This window comes from Lissotriton vulgaris, chromosome 5 (genome assembly GCF_964263255.1).
Source record: "Lissotriton vulgaris chromosome 5, aLisVul1.2, whole genome shotgun sequence".
NCBI lineage: Eukaryota > Metazoa > Chordata > Amphibia > Caudata > Salamandridae > Lissotriton > Lissotriton vulgaris.
The window spans coordinates 1,862,583,657-1,862,605,033 of NC_141693.1; the positions used below are offsets into that span (position 1 = coordinate 1,862,583,657).

The 21,377-nt window shown below is 48.2% G+C and overlaps 1 protein-coding gene across 1 annotated transcript in view; it reads left to right on the forward strand.

Annotated features, from left to right (window-relative positions):
* The window catches only part of PPP1R1B (protein phosphatase 1 regulatory inhibitor subunit 1B), a 247,529-nt gene that overhangs the window by 83,156 nt on the left and 142,996 nt on the right, over window positions 1-21,377 (forward strand). Inside the window, exon 2 of the mRNA XM_086924347.1 lies at window positions 10,683-10,746. Coding sequence (XP_086780473.1) covers window positions 10,683-10,746 — 64 coding nt within the window. The remainder of the gene's footprint in view (window positions 1-10,682; window positions 10,747-21,377) is intronic.

Here is a 21,377-nt window from a genome sequence, read left to right on the forward strand (position 1 = left end):
GAAAGACTAATTGTATCCACTCCATTTAAAGCACAGAGACTTCTCATCTGTGCCTCCCAGTCTTGTTCAACCACCATTTGATGACCTTAACTCGCTTTTAGACCAACTCCCCATCTTATCTCCTCTCAACAAACTCACGGCATGAATCTCAAACTTAGGGCTCTCCAACTTATGAGTCAAGCTCAGAACATGATGCTCTTTTGCAAAGGTTTCGCTACTCCATCCGCACAATCCAGTTAAACTATGGAACTGACAATGGACCACTCTCTACATGCATTTGACCCATCAGCTTCACACACTCCCTTATCCAACTGAGGAAACAACAGAGGCCACTTGATCTCAAAATACTAACATTCACTCAGCACTCATACCACTGCCCTTCTTCTAGCCAAAACCCGCAATTACTTGGACCTACTAACCACATCGTACTAGTCAAATCGAAAGTTGATATCCCTGACCATCCAGTTGTTGCTCATTGCTTCTCTGGGACAACTATCTCCCACTCAACTCTCACAGCTGATGACTTCACTGAATATTTGTATTCTTAACTCCACCATCTCTCTCCTTCTCTCTTAGCCCGCCCTCCTCCCTTTTTATTCAGTAACAGGTTGTTCAGTTTCTGTTCCCTTTTGTGGCTACTCTACTTTTGCAGGCACTTCTCTCAGTGTGGGTAGCACCTAGATGCCTCTGGGCATTAGTTTGCGCTTTATAAATATATTTCAGATCATATCCCTCTTTCACTTTTCCACTCCACAAGTTCAATCTGCCACCTTCATTTCCTTCACTACCACATAATTGAGTGAATAAATCCCCATACTCAAATCTGTGAATCCCTCCTGTGCACAATCAGACCCCGTCTGTCCTCAAATGATCACACTATTTTCCCTCTGCTCATGTACCCTCCCTTATCCCCCTTTCCACCTCTTCATTCAAACCTTCATCACTGGCATCTAGCTTTAATGTTTTGAATCCAAAGTGTGCTTACCCCTCCATTAGAAAGCCCTGCTGATCCTCGCTCTCACTCAAACTATGGTCCTATCTCACAACCACTTACTTGTGTAAAGTCTTTGTATTAACTAGACTCACTTTTTATGCACTGACGTCCAACTCCTTACAACTGCCTCTCTCTTGTACTTATCCCCCTCAACCTCTCGGCTGCCTTCGATGTATTTGACAGCTTAATCTTATTAAACATGCTTTGATCTCAGGGGATTGCTAGCACTGCCATTAATTACTTCTCATACAAACTCTCTAACTGTTCTTGCTCCTTTCCATGGTGTCCTCATTCACCCCTCTAGTCTTGCTTCCTCTTTGACATTATATCCTTATTTGGATTTTCCTACAATCTCTGTTATGATTAAACTTTTCTCCTTCCTGGCCTACTCAATTCAGGTCCACTCATGTTTGTCTCATGGTTATTGAGCACAAAATAACTCTTCATTCCCTACTGCAAAACTCTTCAGAAGCAGACATCAGATATCATCCCTAACGTCACGTCTCTCTTTTCTCCCAGATATCCTGGTTCCTTCTACATCTGCTAAGGATTCTTGATATGTTGTTTTCCTGAAAATTGACCTGCGCCTTTCATCTGCACCATTGCGGCGGCAGCAAAATGGCAACAAATCAAACAGCTTACAAACTCCCATAACACCTTCAATTTCGCAAATCCAAGCTTCTCGTAAGCACACTAGGTATATGTAATCCTGCCCCACGTACTCTTCTAGCGTAAGCAGCCGATATCTCACCCCTGTCTGACTCTTCTTCTGGTAACTCGCCCACCCCACCTCCGAGCTCTGTCTCACCCTCCTGAGCTCAATCTCTCTTCTTAACTCAAACTTCTTATTTCATAATAATCTCTCTCTTGGTCCCAGGCCCTCACCCTCCCTAACTTACTTCAAGGTCAACCTCAAATGACCTTTCTCTAACTGCTAGTCTCATCTAAAGTGACATGTACAACTCTATACCACATTTGACTCCTGGTACTCCAGGCCACCCAGTGTATAATGTATGTCATGTAAGGATGAGGGCTGGTCTACATACTGTCTCCATTCATCATCCTTTACAACCCCTTGTTCTTCTAAGTAACAATCAACAAAAACATATGTTTGTGTACCATTGGCTTGCTACTTGTGGTGTCTGCAAAGAAGCCACAAATTGAAATACCATCACCAAAATGTTCACCGCCTTTTACAGACAGTTCAACTGACACTTGGGGGAGGGAGTATTTTTTGAAGTTGATGAAATTGTATAAGGATATTACAACTCTAAAAAGGTAGAAGATGGTTGGGTTGTTGTTGACAGTTTTGGGTTAGTAAGTAGTAGAAGTGTTGGTTAATATTGTTGTCAGGGCACAAGTCCTACAAAAAGAAGTGGGGGGACGCTGACGTCACAACAGGAAGTGATGTCACGAAAGGTGGCTTGCACCGTCAGACTCATTGCCTCCCCTCGCTCACCCCTTAGATGCAATTGCATCAGAGAAGCCAGTGCGTGAGCAGCATTCTGAATGAGCTCCGATCTCGCCCCAGAGAGGCCAAAGAGTGAATGTGTGGCTCCATTTGCTCCAGTTATTGAGCTCCCGGTAAAATAAGTGGGGGGACGCCGTCCACACGCGTGGTACCCCAACTCGAGCCCTGTTGTTGATCAATCTTTGAGGTCTGCCTGTTGCTGAAGATCATGGTTTGAGTTAGTGGAAACAGTGTTAGTGTCGGTTGCTGAAGTTGTGGCTAGTTTTAAATGAGGCAGTGAAGAACTTGAGTTAATGATGGCACTAGCATACATTCTGACCAGTGCCAGTAGTAGAGGCAACTAGGGTAGGTGTTGGTAAATATGTTGCTTTGCGTTGTGGAGTTGGTTTGTTATTGGTAAAGGTATTATGTTGTATTGTTAGTAGTAGAGGTGTTGCTTTGTTGTTCATCGCAGTTGAGTTTACTTGTGTTGTTAATAGTGGTATTAAGATGGTTTGTTTCTGGTACTTATGCTAAACCGGGAAGTTGTTGGTTTTGTTTTGGTTGATGTCTTTCGTCTAGTTCATTGGTAGAGAAATTGGTGGGAAACGTTTCTCGTGCTGTTGATGAGGGGTATGTTATTGGTCCAAATTTTGTCTTGTACAGTTGTTGGTTGAGGTGTTATCTTGAGTTGTTGCAGTTATTTGTTTTATGTTGTTGAAGGTGTACCGATGGGTTACATCTGAAAGAAATGCTACTTTGGATTGGTGTGATCATACAGTTCATTTGTATTGCTGTTTGTCGTAGGGTGAACTTGGGCTGTTGGTATTCGGGTTAACCTGGGATGTGATTGATAATGTTGGATTTAACTTGGGGATTGAAGGTACTCGTGTTATCTTAGGTGGTGGGTGATCGGGCTGTTAACTTTAGTTGCTGTTCTTTTTGTTAAGGTAGATTACTCTTGTGTTAGTGCTGCTACCTTGGTGGTTTGGTGTGAGGAATTCCACAATAACACCCGACGCACTCCCTACCAGGCTCGCAGCTGAGTTATAAAGTACGGAATGTTGTTTTGTTAGCTTCAAGGACAAGGCCACGGCAGGGGGTTTTGCTGGTTTATAAATTATTTAATTAAAATGAGGCCAGGATAAGGGGATTTGGGGACTTTGCGTAAATTCTTGGGATGTTATCAACTCATTTGAAGTCAGCGAGCGCGGCCGCGTTCTCAAGTGAGAAACAAGTGGCAGGGAATGACTGCGGCTCAGGGACACGCATAGGGCCTTTAAAGGGGGGAGAATGAACTCCCGCGAAGTCTGAGGTCCCTCATGCGCGACGAGTGCCCCTCCATCGAAAGGTGGTCCGGTTAACCCCCAAGAGGCAGATGGCGGGGAGTGAGTGTGGCTCATTTCAAGAGCTTAGGAGGAGAGAACGGGAATGAGTGAGGACGAGTTATATGGGAATAAGCGATGATGAGTGAATGAGGAATGAATGAGGGCCACTGACACATGAGAGCCGTCAAGGGGAGCGCGTGCAGCTTCTTCGAACCAGTGACCGAGAATGAGTGAGACCCCAGTGTGGTGCACGAGGCTCGTGATGCGCAGAGAGTAGAGTCTCCTCTGACGCACGAGGCCAGTAACGTCATTCCCTTCCACTCCCGTGCAGTGCATGCGGAGAGTAAGGGGGAGATTCGAACCCCGATGAATTATGGGAATCCCTCTAGGTTAGTAAGTGGGACTTCAATGAGTGTGAGTGGGGATTGATGATGTGAATCCATTAATGACTGGTGCGTGGGACTGATGGCCATAAGTGAGAAACAACAGCATAAATGCAGTGCCATAGAGCCGGCGGAGGACGATAGAACTAATGATGGGGGATGAGTGAGACTCCGAAGAAATGTAGTTATGTACTGATGAGGGATGAGTGAGACTCCAAAGAAATTTAGTAAGTACTGATGAGGGATGAGTGAGACTCCACCGACATGTAGTAATGTACTGATGAGGGATGGGTGAGACTTCAAAGAAATTTAGTAAGTACTGATGAGGGATGAGTGAGACTCCGCCGACATGTAGTAATGTACTGATGAGGGATTGGTGAGACTCCAAAGAAATGTACTAATGTACTGATGAGGGATGGGTGAGACTCCAAAGAAATGTAGTAATATACTGATGAGGGATGGGTGAGACTCCACAGATATGGTGTAATGTACTGATGAGGGATGAGTGAGACTCCACCGACATGTAGTAATGTACTGATGAGGGATGAGTGAGACTCCACCGACATGTAGTAATGTACTGATGAGGGATGGGTGAGACTTCAAAGAAATTTAGTAAGTACTGATGAGGGATGAGTGAGACTCCGCCGACATGTAGTAATGTACTGATGAGGGATGGGTGAGACTCCACCGACATGTAGTAATGTACTGATGAGGGATTGGTGAGACTCCAAAGAAATATAATAATGTACTGATGAGGGATTGGTGAGACTCCAAAGAAATGTAGCAATGTAGCAATGTACTGATGAGGGATTGGTGAGACTCCACCGACATGTAGTAATGTACTGATGAGGGATGAGTGAGACTCCACCGACATGTAGTAATTTACTGATGAGGGGTGGGTGAGACTCCACCGACATGTAGTAATGTACTGATGAGGGATGGGTGAGACTCCAAAGAAATTTAGTAAGTACTGATGAGGGATGAGTGAGACTCCGCCGACATGTAGTAATGTACTGATGAGGGATTGGTGAGACTTCAAAGAAATTTAGTAAGTACTGATGAGGGATGAGTGAGACTCCGCCGACATGTAGTAATGTACTGATGAGGGATTGGTGAGACTCCAAAGAAATGTAGTAATGTACTGATGAGGGATGGGTGAGACTCCAAAGAAATGTAGTAATGTACTGATGAGGGATGGGTGAGACTCCAAAGAAATGTAGTAATGTACTGATGAGGGATGGGTGAGACTCCACAGATATGGTGTAATGTACTGATGAGGGATGAGTGAGACTCCACCGACATGTAGTAATGTACTGATGAGGGATGAGTGAGACTCCACCGACATGTAGTAATGTACTGATGAGGGATGGGTGAGACTTCAAAGAAATTTAGTAAGTACTGATGAGGGATGAGTGAGACTCCGCCGACATGTAGTAATGTACTGATGAGGGATGGGTGAGACTCCACCGACATGTAGTAATGTACTGATGAGGGATTGGTGAGACTCCAAAGAAATATAATAATGTACTGATGAGGGATTGGTGAGACTCCAAAGAAATGTAGCAATGTACTGATGAGGGATTGGTGAGACTCCACTGACATGTAGTAATGTACTGATGAGGGATGAGTGAGACTCCACCGACATGTAGTAATGTACTGATGAGGGGTGGGTGAGACTCCACCGACATGTAGTAATGTACTGATGAGGGATGGGTGAGACTCCAAAGAAATTTAGTAAGTACTGATGAGGGAAGAGTGAGACTCCACCAACATGTAGTAATGTACTGATGAGGGATGGGTGAGACTCCACCGACATGTAGTAATGTACTGATGAGGGATTGGTGAGACTCCAAAGAAATATAGTAATGTACTGCTGAGGGATTGGTGAGACTCCAAAGAAATGTAGCAATGTACTGATGAGGGATTGGTGAGACTCCACCGACATGTAGTAATGTACTGATGAGGGATTGGTGAGACTCCAAAGAAATGTAGTAATGTACTGATGAGGGGTGGGTGAGACTCCACCGACATGTAGTGAGGTACTGATGAGGGGTGGGTGAGACTCCACCGACATGTAGTGATGTACTGATGAGGGGTGGGTGAGACTCCACCGACATGTAGTAATGTACTTATGAGGGATGAGTGAGACTCCACCGACATGTAGTAATGTACTGATGAGGGATGGGTGAGACTCCAAAGAAATTTAGTAAGTACTGATGAGGGAAGAGTGAGACTCCACCAACATGTAGTAATGTACTGATGAGGGATGGGTGAGACTCCACCGACATGTAGTAATGTACTGATGAGGGATTGGTGAGACTCCAAAGAAATGTAGTAATGTACTGATGAGGGATTGGTGAGACTCCACCGACATGTAGTAATGTACTGATGAGGGATTGGTGAGACTCCAAAGAAATGTAGTAATGTACTGATGAGGGATGGGTGAGACTCCACCGACATGTAGTAATGTACTGATGAGGGATTGGTGAGACTCCACTGACATGTAGTAATGTACTGATGAGGGATGAGTGAGACTCCACCGACATGTAGTAATGTACTGATGAGGGATGAGTGAGACTCCACCGACATGTAGTAATGTACTGATGAGAGATTGGTGAGACTCCAAAGAAATGTAGTAATGTACTGATGAGGGATGGGTGAGACTCCACCCACATGTAGTAATGAACTGATGAGGGATGAGTGAGACTCCACCGACATGTAGCAATGTACTGATGAGGGATGGGTGAGACTCTAAAGAAATTTAGTAATGTACTGATGAGGGATGGGTGAGACTCCACCGACATGTAGTAATGTACTGATGAGGGATTGGTGAGACTCCAAAGAAATGTAGTAATGTACTGATGAGGGATGGGTGAGACTCCACCCACATGTAGTAATGTACTGATGAGGGATGAGTGAGACTCCACCGACATGTAGCAATGTACTGATGAGGGATGGGTGAGACTCTAAAGAAATTTAGTAATGTACTGATGAGGGATGGGTGAGACTCCACCGACATGTAGTAATGTACTGATGAGGGATTGGTGAGACTCCAAAGAAATGTAGTAATGTACTGATGAGGGATGGGTGAGACTCCACCCTCATGTAGTAATGTACTGATGAGGGATGGGTGAGACTCCACCCACATGTAGTAATGTACAGATGAGGGATGGGTGAGACTCCACCCACATGTAGTAATGTACTGATGAGGGATGGGCGAGACTCCACCAACATGTAGTAATGTGCTGATGATGGATTGGTGAGACTCCAACGAAGTGGAGTAATGTACTGATAAGTGATGGGTGAGACTGCATTGAAATGGAATAATTAGGAATGGGTGAGACTCAATTTAAACTCAGTAGACTATTATTGAGTGAGAATCCATTAAAGTGCAGTGCACCATAGATGGGTGAGACTCAGTTGGAGGGCAGTAGACTACCGATGGAGAAGGGTGAGACTCCACTGCAGTGCACTATGCTATTAATGGGAGAGTGTGAGACTTGACTGAAGTATAGCAAATTATTGATAAGGGAAGAGCGAGAATTGATTGAAGAGTACTAGGCTCGTGCAGTAGATTATGGGTAGGGTTGGTGAGGCTCCGTTGGAGTGCACGAGGCTATTGATGACGGGGTGTTAGGCTCAATTGAAATGTAGTAGATAATTAATAAGGAAAGGGGAGGCAATGAAAATTATCTGGTGCCCTAACCCTGTTAGTTGTCACCTAATTTAGGGATTTCTTGCAAAGCCACTGGAATCACTGGAATCAGAAATCCAACATGGGGCCGGACAGGGGGCTCGTTAAGAATTTATCGTATTGACAATTAGCACTATGGAGAGAACAACCCTGTCGGACTCTTATACAAATATTTGATCCTTGGAGGTGCAAAGGTGCGAAACTGTGCTAACTCATCATTTTAATTACAAAAAAAAATCGTTTAATTGAAGTTTTAACAGACAAAAAGTAGTAAATAGAGCCTGCGCAGCCACGGTGCTATTTTAAAGCTGAACATTGGGTTTTTACTGGGGGAAGGGTACTTTGGGTGGGGGGTGTTGTTTATGTGTTTTATACTGTAAAGATTTTAAGTAATCGCACAGTTAATAAAGTTACTTACTTACCCTAAGGAAAGGGGAGGCTGCAATAAAGTGTGTTAGACTATTGATGAGGGTTGATGGATACTCAATTGAAGGGTACTAGGCTAGAGACAATAGATGGGTGACACTCCATTGGAGTGTGTTAGGCTATTGATAAGGGACGACGGGATTCCATTGAAGTGTGTTAGGATATTGATAAGGGACGGTGAGACTACATTGAAGTGTGTTAGGCTATTGATAAGAGATGGGTGGGACTCCATTGAAGTGTGTAGGCTATTGATAAGAGATGGGTGGGACTCCATTGAAGTGTATTAAGATATTGATAAGGGACAGTGAGGCTCCATTGAAGTGTATTAGGCTATTGATAAGAGGCTGGTGGGACTCAATTGAAGGGTATATGCTATTGATAAGAGATGGGTGGGACTCCATTGAAATGTGTTAGGCTATTGATAAGAGATGTTTGGGACGCCATTGAAGTGTGTTAGGCTTTTGGTAAGAGATGGGTGACACTCCGTTGAAGTGTATTAGGGTATTGATAAGGTATGGTGAGACGCCATTGAAGTGTATTAGGCTATTGATGAGAGACGGGCAGGACTCCATTGAAGTGTATTAGGCTATTGATGAGAGACGGGCAGGACTCCATTGAAGTGTATTAGGCTATTGATGAGAGACGGGCAGGACTCCATTGAAGTGTATTAGGCTATTGATGAGAGACGGGCAGGACTCCATTGAAGTGTATTAGGCTATTGATGAGAGACGGGCAGGACTCCATTGAAGTGTATTAGGCTAAAGATAAGATATGGTGAGGCTCCATTGAAATGTGTTAGGCTATTGATAAGAGATGTTTGGGACGCCATTGAAGTGTGTTAGGCTTTTGGTAAGAGATGGGTGACACTCCGTTGAAGTGTATTAGGGTATTGATGAGAGACGGGCAGGACTCCATTGAAGTGTATTAGGCTATTGATAAGGGACGGTGAGACTCCATTGAAGTGGATTAGGCTATTGATAAGGTATGGCGAGGCTCCATTGACATTTATTAGGCTATTGAGAATAGATGGGTGGGACTTCATTGAAGTGTATTAGGCTATTGATAAGGTATGGTGAGACTGCATTGAAGTGCATTATGGTATTCATAAGGGATGGTTGGACTCTATTGAAGTATATTAGACTATAGATCCGATGGGTGAAACCCGACTGGAGTGCACAAGGGTATTGATGGGAGACTCCACTGAAGTTCAGTATCTAGGGGATGAATGAAACTCCATTAACATGGGAGGCATGAGAGGTAAAACCAAAGGGGATGAAGGACGGAGTGTTGAACATTGCAAGCACTCACCCCCAGTCAACTGATCTGGGTTTAATCCATCATCATTCTTTAGCTCACTCCGCCACCCCATTTCAGACATGGCCATATGCGAACCAATCTGACCCTGTGCCTCATGGGAACAGTCCAGCCCGAACTGCAAAGCCATGTCTTCCCTGGACCGGGAAAAAGCATCCTGGGACCGGTTTCTGGCTAATCAGCTGTCATGAGCCAGGCTAGCTTGAATCCAGTGGCAAAGTGAGCAAGGGACCCACGTCTGGGCATACCCTACCAACTTAGGGCGAACAAAGAAAAACTAAAGGGGATGAAGAACAGAGTGTTGAACATTGCAAGCACTCATCCCTTGTTAACTGATCTGGGTTTAATCCATCATCATTCTTTTGCTCACTCCGCCACCCCAGTTCAGACATGGCCATGTGCAAATCAGTCTGACCCTGTGCCAGGCATGAGAGGTTCCATAGTAACCTTTATTAGATGAATAACGTATAATAATAATAACTTTTTTAAATTGTGCTACACATCTTCCCTTTCTAAGAGCTGTAATTGACTGATGTTGCTAATACCTGTTTTAACGGATTCAGTTTACCCTCCGTGAAGGATGGAAAACTGAGTCACCTTGCCAGGGTTCGAACTCATCACTGCGTTTGTCAGTGGAAAGCATTCAGCTCAATTATTCCTCTTCCAACTACATAAATAGTATTTTCCTCTTGCCACAGCGCGTCCTTACTTGTAAACAGTCATATGACTACATCATATAAACAAACCTCAAACAGGGCAAGACGTGTCTTTGATAGTAACATCTTTGAGAGATGTTTGCTCAAAGATAAATTGCATAACTAATATTAAAAGAGGTGAATATATTTTCAAATCCAAACAGAATTGTTATAGACCTCTTAAAGAGGCCTTCCAGTGTACAGAAAGCAGTTCTCTCTTCACAGTCCTGCATTTTTAACAATGAACAACAGTGAGCGCTCTATGTTGATTCGTTTGATGATGCTGGCTGCGGTGTTGATCTGCAGTTTGACATCGTTCACTTGATGGCCGCTTTACTTGTGCAGGGTCATGACTGTGCTGCCTCCTCTGATGATCGCGTGATCTCTTCTCTCCACAGATCAGAAGACGCAGACCCACCCCAGCCACCTTGTTCAGAGCACCCGGGGACCCCGTCTCTCCAGGTGAGATGCGCCATCTTTTAAAGTGTATCCTGTGTGCACTTATGACAACGTAATGCCTGTTTCTGTCAGTCCATTCATCACGCCCTCTCACTGCCTTTCCATCCAGCTGTGCACTTGTTCATTAAGGCTATCTATCTATCCGAAAGTCTGCCCGTCTGTATATTTGTTTGTTTACCTAATACTCCAGTCAAAGAAAAGAGAAGACCAGGTATTCACCAAAGAAGGGGCGGGGGGAGGCATGGGTCGGGGCATAGCATAACTGTTAAAGGCTGTGGCCAAGGGTCGCATCATTTATTGTAATTTTAAGATTATATGGTGTACACGCTGATTTCTGCAGTTTGTGCATTTTGACTTGTTCTTGACTTTGCACGTGCCCCTTGCATGTGCCAAAGGATTGTTCCATGTTGTCTTTAAATTCGCTTTCTGCACTAAATCTCCCATGTCCACAATTCCTCTGGTCAATACCGTCCTCGGCACAGAGCTCCCCGCCACACCATTCGTCCTTTTCTCTGCCTTGGCTTCCACTTACAGGTACTGCAGAATTTTCTCTGCTCTTCGTTGAGGTGGGTTGCCTCATGCCAGGTGTGGGGAGCTCACCTGCATCTCACGTCTCTTTGCTTTCTGTAGCTCGCAGTCTGACAAAAAGCAAAATTACAAGTATTAGAACACGGGGCCTTATTATGACTTTGGAGGTGCGGCGCCAGGTCCGCCCGCCACCGGACAGTAAATTGTAAATTGATACTTGTATAGCGCACTGCTCACCCGCAAGGGTCTCATGGCGCTTGTACGAATACCGCTGTGGAACCCATCCTGGCTTTCTCTGTGAGGCGTCCACTCCTGGGAACCCCCAAGGTGGAGGCCAGGCATCCTTAGCGTTGTGGGGGCCGTTGTGGAGATTAAGCAAGCTATTGCCCAGAGTTGCAGAGTGGGACCCATGATTGGAATAGGCACCGAGGCGAGAATTATCAGGTCCGTGGAATTTTGAGCCCAAGACCCGCCGAGGCAGGGAATTGAACCCTGGTCCCGGGCTAGACCTCTGCATCAGGGTCTGCCACTCTAACCATTGAGCCACACTTCTCCACTCACAGTCAAAGCTGCGGTCAGGCCGCCTGTCAGATTAGGAGTTTCCTCCTGTATGGCGGACTATTCTTTGGCATTCCCACGGCGGTGCCTCTAAAAATGGACACTACAATGGGAACTCAAAAAGCAGTTCCTGCACGGCATGGACTGAAAAGTCTGTGCCATGCAGAAACCTGTGTGCATGCACATCCCCTCATGTGCATCCACTGGGCGCAGAGGCATAAGGGGGCCCTTTGTTTGCTTTCTGTCAGGGTTTTTATGGAGGAGGGAAAACCATGGCAGAGAGGAAACTCCTGATATGCTTGGTGGGACCGCGACGTTGTCGTCAAGCATATTGATGCCTCAACACCGCCAGGGAACAGTGGTTCCTTGGCGGCTGCGGCGGGGCAAGGGCAGTCCAAATACTCTAATCTTAATATGGCGGTAGGCAGACCTCCGCCGCAGTGCCCCCACAAGGTTGTAGTTCGTGGACTGCCGGACTAATAATTGAGCCCACAGTGGGAGATATGGCTGGATAAAGTGTTTGTACACAAAACAGGAGAGACACACAAAAGCATTCAACTCTCAACACATTGCCAAAATATACTGTTATGACCAAAAGATTAGGATCTGATCAAAAACTAGTCCCTGAAGAATTCCTTTTGTATCTGGGACGAAACGTGTTTTCTGTGTTGCATATTAATGCTACAAAGATAAAATAAAGATCACTGTTAGAACTGGCTATTTCTGGTAGGCTAAGGCTGACGCCAAAGCCAGGCAGAAACCACCATTCTAGTCAGGGCAAGGAAGTCACACGCCAAGATAACCTCTGCTCACCCCCTTGGTAGCTTGGCTCAAGCAGTAAGGCTAAACTCGGAGGCAATGTGTAAAGCATTTGCGCCAGCGCACAACAGCAACAACATACTAGGCACACCACAGAAGAGACTCCACACAAGGTTATTATAAAAATAACTTTTGTATTGTAAAAACACATCAGATAAAATCACACATATACATGGTGCCAACTGGCACGGGCAATATTCACAGGGATTATGTACACAAGACAGGGCCACAAGGGCCACTGTCATAGTCAGATATAGCACTTCTAGAATAAGAAATAATAAAACATAAAATGGTAATCACAAAGATAACAACCAGTAACCACTGGTAACAGGAACCAGGACCTTACTAGGACCACCTGTACTAAGAAAGAAGAACCACCTAAGTATCACACAGCATTAGGGGTCTAAGAAAGAATACATTACTCATGATGCAATAAACCTACATTCAGAGGAGTAGAAAAGACAACCACCTAAGTATCACTCAGCATTTAGGGGTCTAGGAAAAGGACACATTACCCATGATGCAATAACCTACATTCAGAGGAGTAAGAATAGAGCACATGATGCAATAAACTACATTCAGGGGTGCAGCGCAAGAAGACACATGATGACTAACCATTCAGAGGTGCAGCGCATGGAAAGGAAGACACATGATGCAGTAACACATTCAGAGGTGTTAAGAATAGGGCACATGATGCAATAAAATACATTCAGGGGTGCAGCGCAAGAAGACACATGATGACTAAACATTCAGAGGTGCAGCGCATGGAAAGGAAGACACATAATGCATAAACATTCAGAGGTGCCTAATAAATCAATAGCGCAAAAACTCACATAAGCAATAACTATTAAAAAGCATAGAAATCGCATTGCGCCAACACTACATAAGCCACTACCTGTGGCAGTCCCTAGGCCAACTGGCCTTGTTGGGGCAAGGATGCCCTGGGTCCAAAGTCAGGGCGCGCTGCCATGCAGCGCCAGTCCAAAGTACAAAAGCCTAAACGTGGCAGTTGCCCACAAAGTGCTGGGCAACTGTGTACATCACAGAAAGGCCTAAACGTGGCAGGTGCCCACAAAGTGCTGGGCACCTGAAGAATCAACAAAACGGCGCCAGCTAAGCCACACAGGCTCTGAAGCCAACACTGCGCACGTTGGAGCCACACAGGCTCTGGCCAACACTGGTCAAACGTTGGAGCCACACAGGCTCTTAAAAACACATATGGCCCCTCTGAGCCACACAGGCTCTCTCAGCGTTGGGGCGACCCACTGCCATCCGGGGCCGCCCTGACTCTCCATTTACTTCACCAAATGCCCCCCAGAGCCTCTCAGGGCTCTAAATACAATAAAATGGGGCGGGGAGCCTCTCCGGGCTCTGTGCACGTTGGGGCGACCCACTGCCAACCGGGGCCGCCCATGAAGCCTTCATGGCTTCCTTCTGGCACTCAGCAACGTTGGGGCGGCCCACTGCCATCTGGGGCCGCCCTTGAAGCCTTCGTGGCTTCTCTTCTCGAGCGCGAGCTCGCGCTACTGCGGGGGAGGGGCGGACACCGACAACGTGTCCCGGCGCCCCTCCCCTGCTCTGCTCCACTCCGCCCGACCCCAGCCCAGACTCACCGGGCCTCAGGGGCGGCTCCTCCGGACAGCGGCTCCTTCTGGCCAGCGCGGGGCTCCTCTTCCACCACGGAGCCCCGCCGGCCCGCTCAGACGCTCTCGGCCGCTCCTCTCGCTGCAGGGCTCCCTCCGCTCACGGGAGCCCTGCAGACCAGCCGCCATCACGCGTCCTTCTTCTCTCCCCCGGGCAGCTTCTCTCCTCTCGGGCTGCGGGGGCGGGACTTCCGGCCGGCCGCGCTGGGATTGGCCGGCCGGCCATCCACTTCCGGGTCGCTGCGGGCAGCGCAGCGGCCCTTCTCCTTTAGGCAGGCAGGCGGGGAGGCATTTTAAAATATCGGCAATACCGGCGTGGGCAGCCGAAATTAAATAAAAGTCAAGAATAAGCGAGGTGGGCACTCGCCAAGGCGGGCAAAGCGCTCCTCAGCGCCATAATCAAAATAAAGCGCTCTAAAGCGCTAGGGGGCAATAAAGTGCTCCCAAAGCGCTAGACACAAAGTACTAAGGTCCTTCCAGGAGTGCAGCTCCACCATGCTGCACAAAGGTCCCAGAGAGTCTCAGGGGGCAAAGCAAAGTCCCCCCCATCAGCCCAGCAAGGCAGAGGGGTCCCCCAGGAGTCCAGGAAAGTCCATCAGGTGCCCAGGGCTGGGCAGAGCCAGGGATTCCCCTGAGCTCAAGCAGCAGCAGCCCCTGGCAGATTCAAGTTGAAAACAAGAACAATTTGGAAGGGGATACAACCCCTTTTTATACAGTGCAAAACCTTTGAAGTTCTTTGAAGTCCTTTGAAGCAGGCAGTGTGAGAACCAGCTGGACTGGTTTAGAGGGAAGTCCCCTTCAGTATCAGGGACAGAGGTGTCAGTCGCCCAGCGGGAGGTGGAGCCAGCTTTGTAGTTACACAGGAACAGCCCTTCACTATCAGGTGCTATCCCCTCCCACTTCCCTGGCAGCAGATGCTGCCTTTCATCCATGGGCTGACTTCAGACAACCTCCTGGGCTCTCCAGCCCCTGTCATCCTCAAACCAGACAGTCAATCCACAAGCAGGCCCATGCACTCTGGGCCAGGCTCACCAGCCAATCACACGCTAGCACCAACGTGCACAAATATGCCAACTTCCAAAAGTAGGACTTCTGGACTAGACACAGCCATGCTGCATACATCATTTTGCAGCATTCATTCTCACGAGTTCTCTCATACCAAACTCGCCCCTGCACTCCCCACGCATCAGGAACTACCATGGGCATACATATGCCCCATTCATTCCTATGGGAGGGCAGGTCACTCACCATTCATCCACAGAGAGCTCAAGCACTTTACACTGTACCACAGTGAAAAAGTGCGCAGAGACCTAAAATCACCAATACCAGGTTCCATAAATAGGCTAGGAAAACGCAAAAAGTCTAGGGGTGAACCTGCCTAATGGGCCGGGTCCAACACAACCCCCTTCCAGCCAAAACGCAGGGTAGACCAATCACACCACTGATGGGCTTCACTGCTTTGGGCGACAAAACCACGGACACGGCCTCGCACCGCAGGGACACCGTCCAGTTTTGCGCCACTCTGAACCTACATGGTTTCCTCCAAATAATAACTCTCTGACTCAACTAGGGTACCCCACTGGTACACACTAGTCATCCACAGCCAAGACCAGGCCATAGGCCATCCAAATCACAGGTCCTAACTAATCCACAGAGTGGGGGGTAGTAACCCCTGGCATACAATAGCCATTCTCCACTCTCTCTCTCAGTGTAGCTACAACCACCACTGATCCAACAACCTAGGGACCATACCCTCAAGCTGACCAGAGGTCACGGGCAAGAATGCCCCACCCTACCTCTACTTCTGGGTTTCCGCACCCTCACAGAAAAGCACTTCACCAGAACACAATTCTCCTACCAGATCAGGACCTCACTCCATCACTGGTCTACCACCTGGAAACTATTTCACTTCTGAGGTACAAAGCACACAGCACAGTTCCTCTTCAAGCAGGTGGGGGGACACAGCACACAGCAAAGCCCCCTTTCCTCTACCTTGGTGGAAACAACAAACTGCAGGTGAGCCCCAGAACACACAGCAAGGGCAGCCCCCTCAGTCTCTTCAGCTGATCCACTTTGGTAGAGATTCCTCTTGACCTAGAAGTTTCCTAATCTCCCAACCTAAGATCTAAACCCTCAGGTTACACCGGGGTCAGAAGTAAGGACACCGTCCCTCTGCACCCCCTTCCAGTTCCAGTATGTCTCAGGCTAGACAGAGCACACGCCAGCGGCGTATCAGCGACACACTCTCCTCCAGTACTCCCTATCACAGGGTGATTCTCAGTATGTCCCAGGCTAGACAGAGCACACGCCAGCGGCGTATCAGTGACACACTTTCCTCCAGTACTCCTTCCAGGTCAGGCCACACCCCAACCTGGCTTTCCCCCCTCCTCGGGGAACGACCTCCAGAGGCCCCACAAAATGGTCAAGCACTCTAGACGGTCAAATGCTCAGCGAGCCAGGACTTCTGCACCCTCCACTTAGGAGCGGTACTGCCCAACACTAGGACCGCCGGAGTTCTGGTTACAGACACTCCCCGTCCTCTAGACACAGGAAGATCCTCCTCAAATGACCTATGTACAGCTTAGGCCCCTGACCTGGCGCTCCCTTAAGGAACCCTCCAGGCCCTGAGATAGGGTTTCAGGCCAACGTGGGACACACCGTCCCACACTCACTCCGCCTCCACTGAGACAGGGCGTGAGCCCCTACACCCCTACCATACTACTGGGACCAAGCTGGGTTACACATGAACCTCTTTCCCTTTACAGGATCATCAGATACACAAGCCACTCCTTTTGGAACCACTCCCTAATGCCTCTGCAAGACATCTAGCACACCGCCAGACATCCACCTTCTTGTCCAGTGCACACCACCAGAGGTACACCTCTCATGCAAGCTCTTTAACAAAAAGAAAACTCACACCAACTCCTCCAGTTCAGCACATCACTCATTCGCACACTCCCCCCCCTCGGACTGGTAAGGCAGTTTCCACCACCCCTGATCACTCAACCTGACCACACGTGACACAGGTACCAAACTCTGGGAGCGGGTAACACACTGGACACATTAAAGCTGCCACCACTGGATCCTACCACACTGGGGAATCCAGACACACACTACACTCAGGGAACAACCACCCTCCTGAGCAAGTCATTTCTCCTCACACTCCCTCTCTTCCATCTACCCACACAGGGACAGGATTTGGGATTGGACACGGGACCCAGCAAGGGATTCCTAAGCTATGGGAACCTCCCCCTCTACTGGCGTCCTGCCCCGTCACTTTCTCTCATCTGCCACTAAACATAAAGCGCAGAAACACATTTGAAAATGACACTCTTGAGGGAAAAAATCAAAAACAATAATCCCAAACATGTGACTATCTGAAAAAAACAATTGCAGAGTTTTGTAATGTAGCCAGTTGTCGCTATGGCACTGCGCAAACACAAGTCCAAAATCCGCACCGCTGACCAACAATGTTAGAACTGGCTATTTCTGGTAGGCTAAGGCTGACGCCAAAGCCAGGCAGAAACCACCATTCTAGTCAGGGCAAGGAAGTCACACGCCAAGATAACCTCTGCTCACCCCCTTGGTAGCTTGGCTCAAGCAGTAAGGCTAAACTCGGAGGCAATGTGTAAAGCATTTGCGCCAGCGCACAACAGCAACAACATACTAGGCACACCACAGAAGAGACTCCACACAAGGTTATTATAAAAATAACTTTTGTATTGTAAAAACACATCAGATAAAATCACACATATACATGGTGCCAACTGGCACGGGCAATATTCACAGGGATTATGTACACAAGACAGGGCCACAAGGGCCACTGTCATAGTCAGATATAGCACTTCTAGAATAAGAAATAATAAAACATAAAATGGTAATCACAAAGATAACAACCAGTAACCACTGGTAACAGGAACCAGGACCTTACTAGGACCACCTGTACTAAGAAAGAAGAACCACCTAAGTATCACACAGCATTAGGGGTCTAAGAAAGAATACATTACTCATGATGCAATAAACCTACATTCAGAGGAGTAGAAAAGACAACCACCTAAGTATCACTCAGCATTTAGGGGTCTAGGAAAAGGACACATTACCCATGATGCAATAACCTACATTCAGAGGAGTAAGAATAGAGCACATGATGCAATAAACTACATTCAGGGGTGCAGCGCAAGAAGACACATGATGACTAACCATTCAGAGGTGCAGCGCATGGAAAGGAAGACACATGATGCAGTAACACATTCAGAGGTGTTAAGAATAGGGCACATGATGCAATAAAATACATTCAGGGGTGCAGCGCAAGAAGACACATGATGACTAAACATTCAGAGGTGCAGCGCATGGAAAGGAAGACACATAATGCATAAACATTCAGAGGTGCCTAATAAATCAATAGCGCAAAAACTCACATAAGCAATAACTATTAAAAAGCATAGAAATCGCATTGCGCCAACACTACATAAGCCACTACCTGTGGCAGTCCCTAGGCCAACTGGCCTTGTTGGGGCAAGGATGCCCTGGGTCCAAAGTCAGGGCGCGCTGCCATGCAGCGCCAGTCCAAAGTACAAAAGCCTAAACGTGGCAGTTGCCCACAAAGTGCTGGGCAACTGTGTACATCACAGAAAGGCCTAAACGTGGCAGGTGCCCACAAAGTGCTGGGCACCTGAAGAATCAACAAAACGGCGCCAGCTAAGCCACACAGGCTCTGAAGCCAACACTGCGCACGTTGGAGCCACACAGGCTCTGGCCAACACTGGTCAAACGTTGGAGCCACACAGGCTCTTAAAAACACATATGGCCCCTCTGAGCCACACAGGCTCTCTCAGCGTTGGGGCGACCCACTGCCATCCGGGGCCGCCCTGACTCTCCATTTACTTCACCAAATGCCCCCCAGAGCCTCTCAGGGCTCTAAATACAATAAAATGGGGCGGGGAGCCTCTCCGGGCTCTGTGCACGTTGGGGCGACCCACTGCCAACCGGGGCCGCCCATGAAGCCTTCATGGCTTCCTTCTGGCACTCAGCAACGTTGGGGCGGCCCACTGCCATCTGGGGCCGCCCTTGAAGCCTTCGTGGCTTCTCTTCTCGAGCGCGAGCTCGCGCTACTGCGGGGGAGGGGCGGACACCGACAACGTGTCCCGGCGCCCCTCCCCTGCTCTGCTCCACTCCGCCCGACCCCAGCCCAGACTCACCGGGCCTCAGGGGCGGCTCCTCCGGACAGCGGCTCCTTCTGGCCAGCGCGGGGCTCCTCTTCCACCACGGAGCCCCGCCGGCCCGCTCAGACGCTCTCGGCCGCTCCTCTCGCTGCAGGGCTCCCTCCGCTCACGGGAGCCCTGCAGACCAGCCGCCATCACGCGTCCTTCTTCTCTCCCCCGGGCAGCTTCTCTCCTCTCGGGCTGCGGGGGCGGGACTTCCGGCCGGCCGCGCTGGGATTGGCCGGCCGGCCATCCACTTCCGGGTCGCTGCGGGCAGCGCAGCGGCCCTTCTCCTTTAGGCAGGCAGGCGGGGAGGCATTTTAAAATATCGGCAATACCGGCGTGGGCAGCCGAAATTAAATAAAAGTCAAGAATAAGCGAGGTGGGCACTCGCCAAGGCGGGCAAAGCGCTCCTCAGCGCCATAATCAAAATAAAGCGCTCTAAAGCGCTAGGGGGCAATAAAGTGCTCCCAAAGCGCTAGACACAAAGTACTAAGGTCCTTCCAGGAGTGCAGCTCCACCATGCTGCACAAAGGTCCCAGAGAGTCTCAGGGGGCAAAGCAAAGTCCCCCCCATCAGCCCAGCAAGGCAGAGGGGTCCCCCAGGAGTCCAGGAAAGTCCATCAGGTGCCCAGGGCTGGGCAGAGCCAGGGATTCCCCTGAGCTCAAGCAGCAGCAGCCCCTGGCAGATTCAAGTTGAAAACAAGAACAATTTGGAAGGGGATACAACCCCTTTTTATACAGTGCAAAACCTTTGAAGTTCTTTGAAGTCCTTTGAAGCAGGCAGTGTGAGAACCAGCTGGACTGGTTTAGAGGGAAGTCCCCTTCAGTATCAGGGACAGAGGTGTCAGTCGCCCAGCGGGAGGTGGAGCCAGCTTTGTAGTTACACAGGAACAGCCCTTCACTATCAGGTGCTATCCCCTCCCACTTCCCTGGCAGCAGATGCTGCCTTTCATCCATGGGCTGACTTCAGACAACCTCCTGGGCTCTCCAGCCCCTGTCATCCTCAAACCAGACAGTCAATCCACAAGCAGGCCCATGCACTCTGGGCCAGGCTCACCAGCCAATCACACGCTAGCACCAACGTGCACAAATATGCCAACTTCCAAAAGTAGGACTTCTGGACTAGACACAGCCATGCTGCATACATCATTTTGCAGCATTCATTCTCACGAGTTCTCTCATACCAAACTCGCCCCTGCACTCCCCACGCATCAGGAACTACCATGGGCATACATATTCCCCATTCATTCCTATGGGAGGGCAGGTCACTCACCATTCATCCACAGAGAGCTCAAGCACTTTACACTGTACCACAGTGAAAAAGTGCGCAGAGACCTAAAATCACCAATACCAGGTTCCATAAATAGGCTAGGAAAACGCAAAAAGTCTAGGGGTGAACCTGCCTAATGGGCCGGGTCCAACAATCACTATTTTGCAATAAACTGCCTTAGTGCTATATATGAGTATCACTTAGTGAATCCGGACCAGCTTATTGAAATTTGGATTGCGAAGTTTATCTACATCATGAATGAAAAATAAGGGATCATTCCATGCTTTGGTGTGCCTCTCCGATTTTACGGCTAACCCAGGGAGGTGACCACCCAAGATTTAGAACAACATTGAGTACAGCACTTTATATCAGAACCTTTCTAGCTTGTGCCATTTGGATAAATCAATGACACCCAACATGGGACACCTTTATAGTAAGAAATCTCTCAGGCATTACCCCTAACCCCTCCAAAGACCAGAGTCCTTGCTGAAATGTTTATTCCGAGGCTGAGGAGTAGCTCATCCTGGTTGCAATTTATTTTATGTTATATCATTACTGCCATTTATATAACACAATCCAGTGCTATGAAGTCACACCTGAACATTTGGTGGAG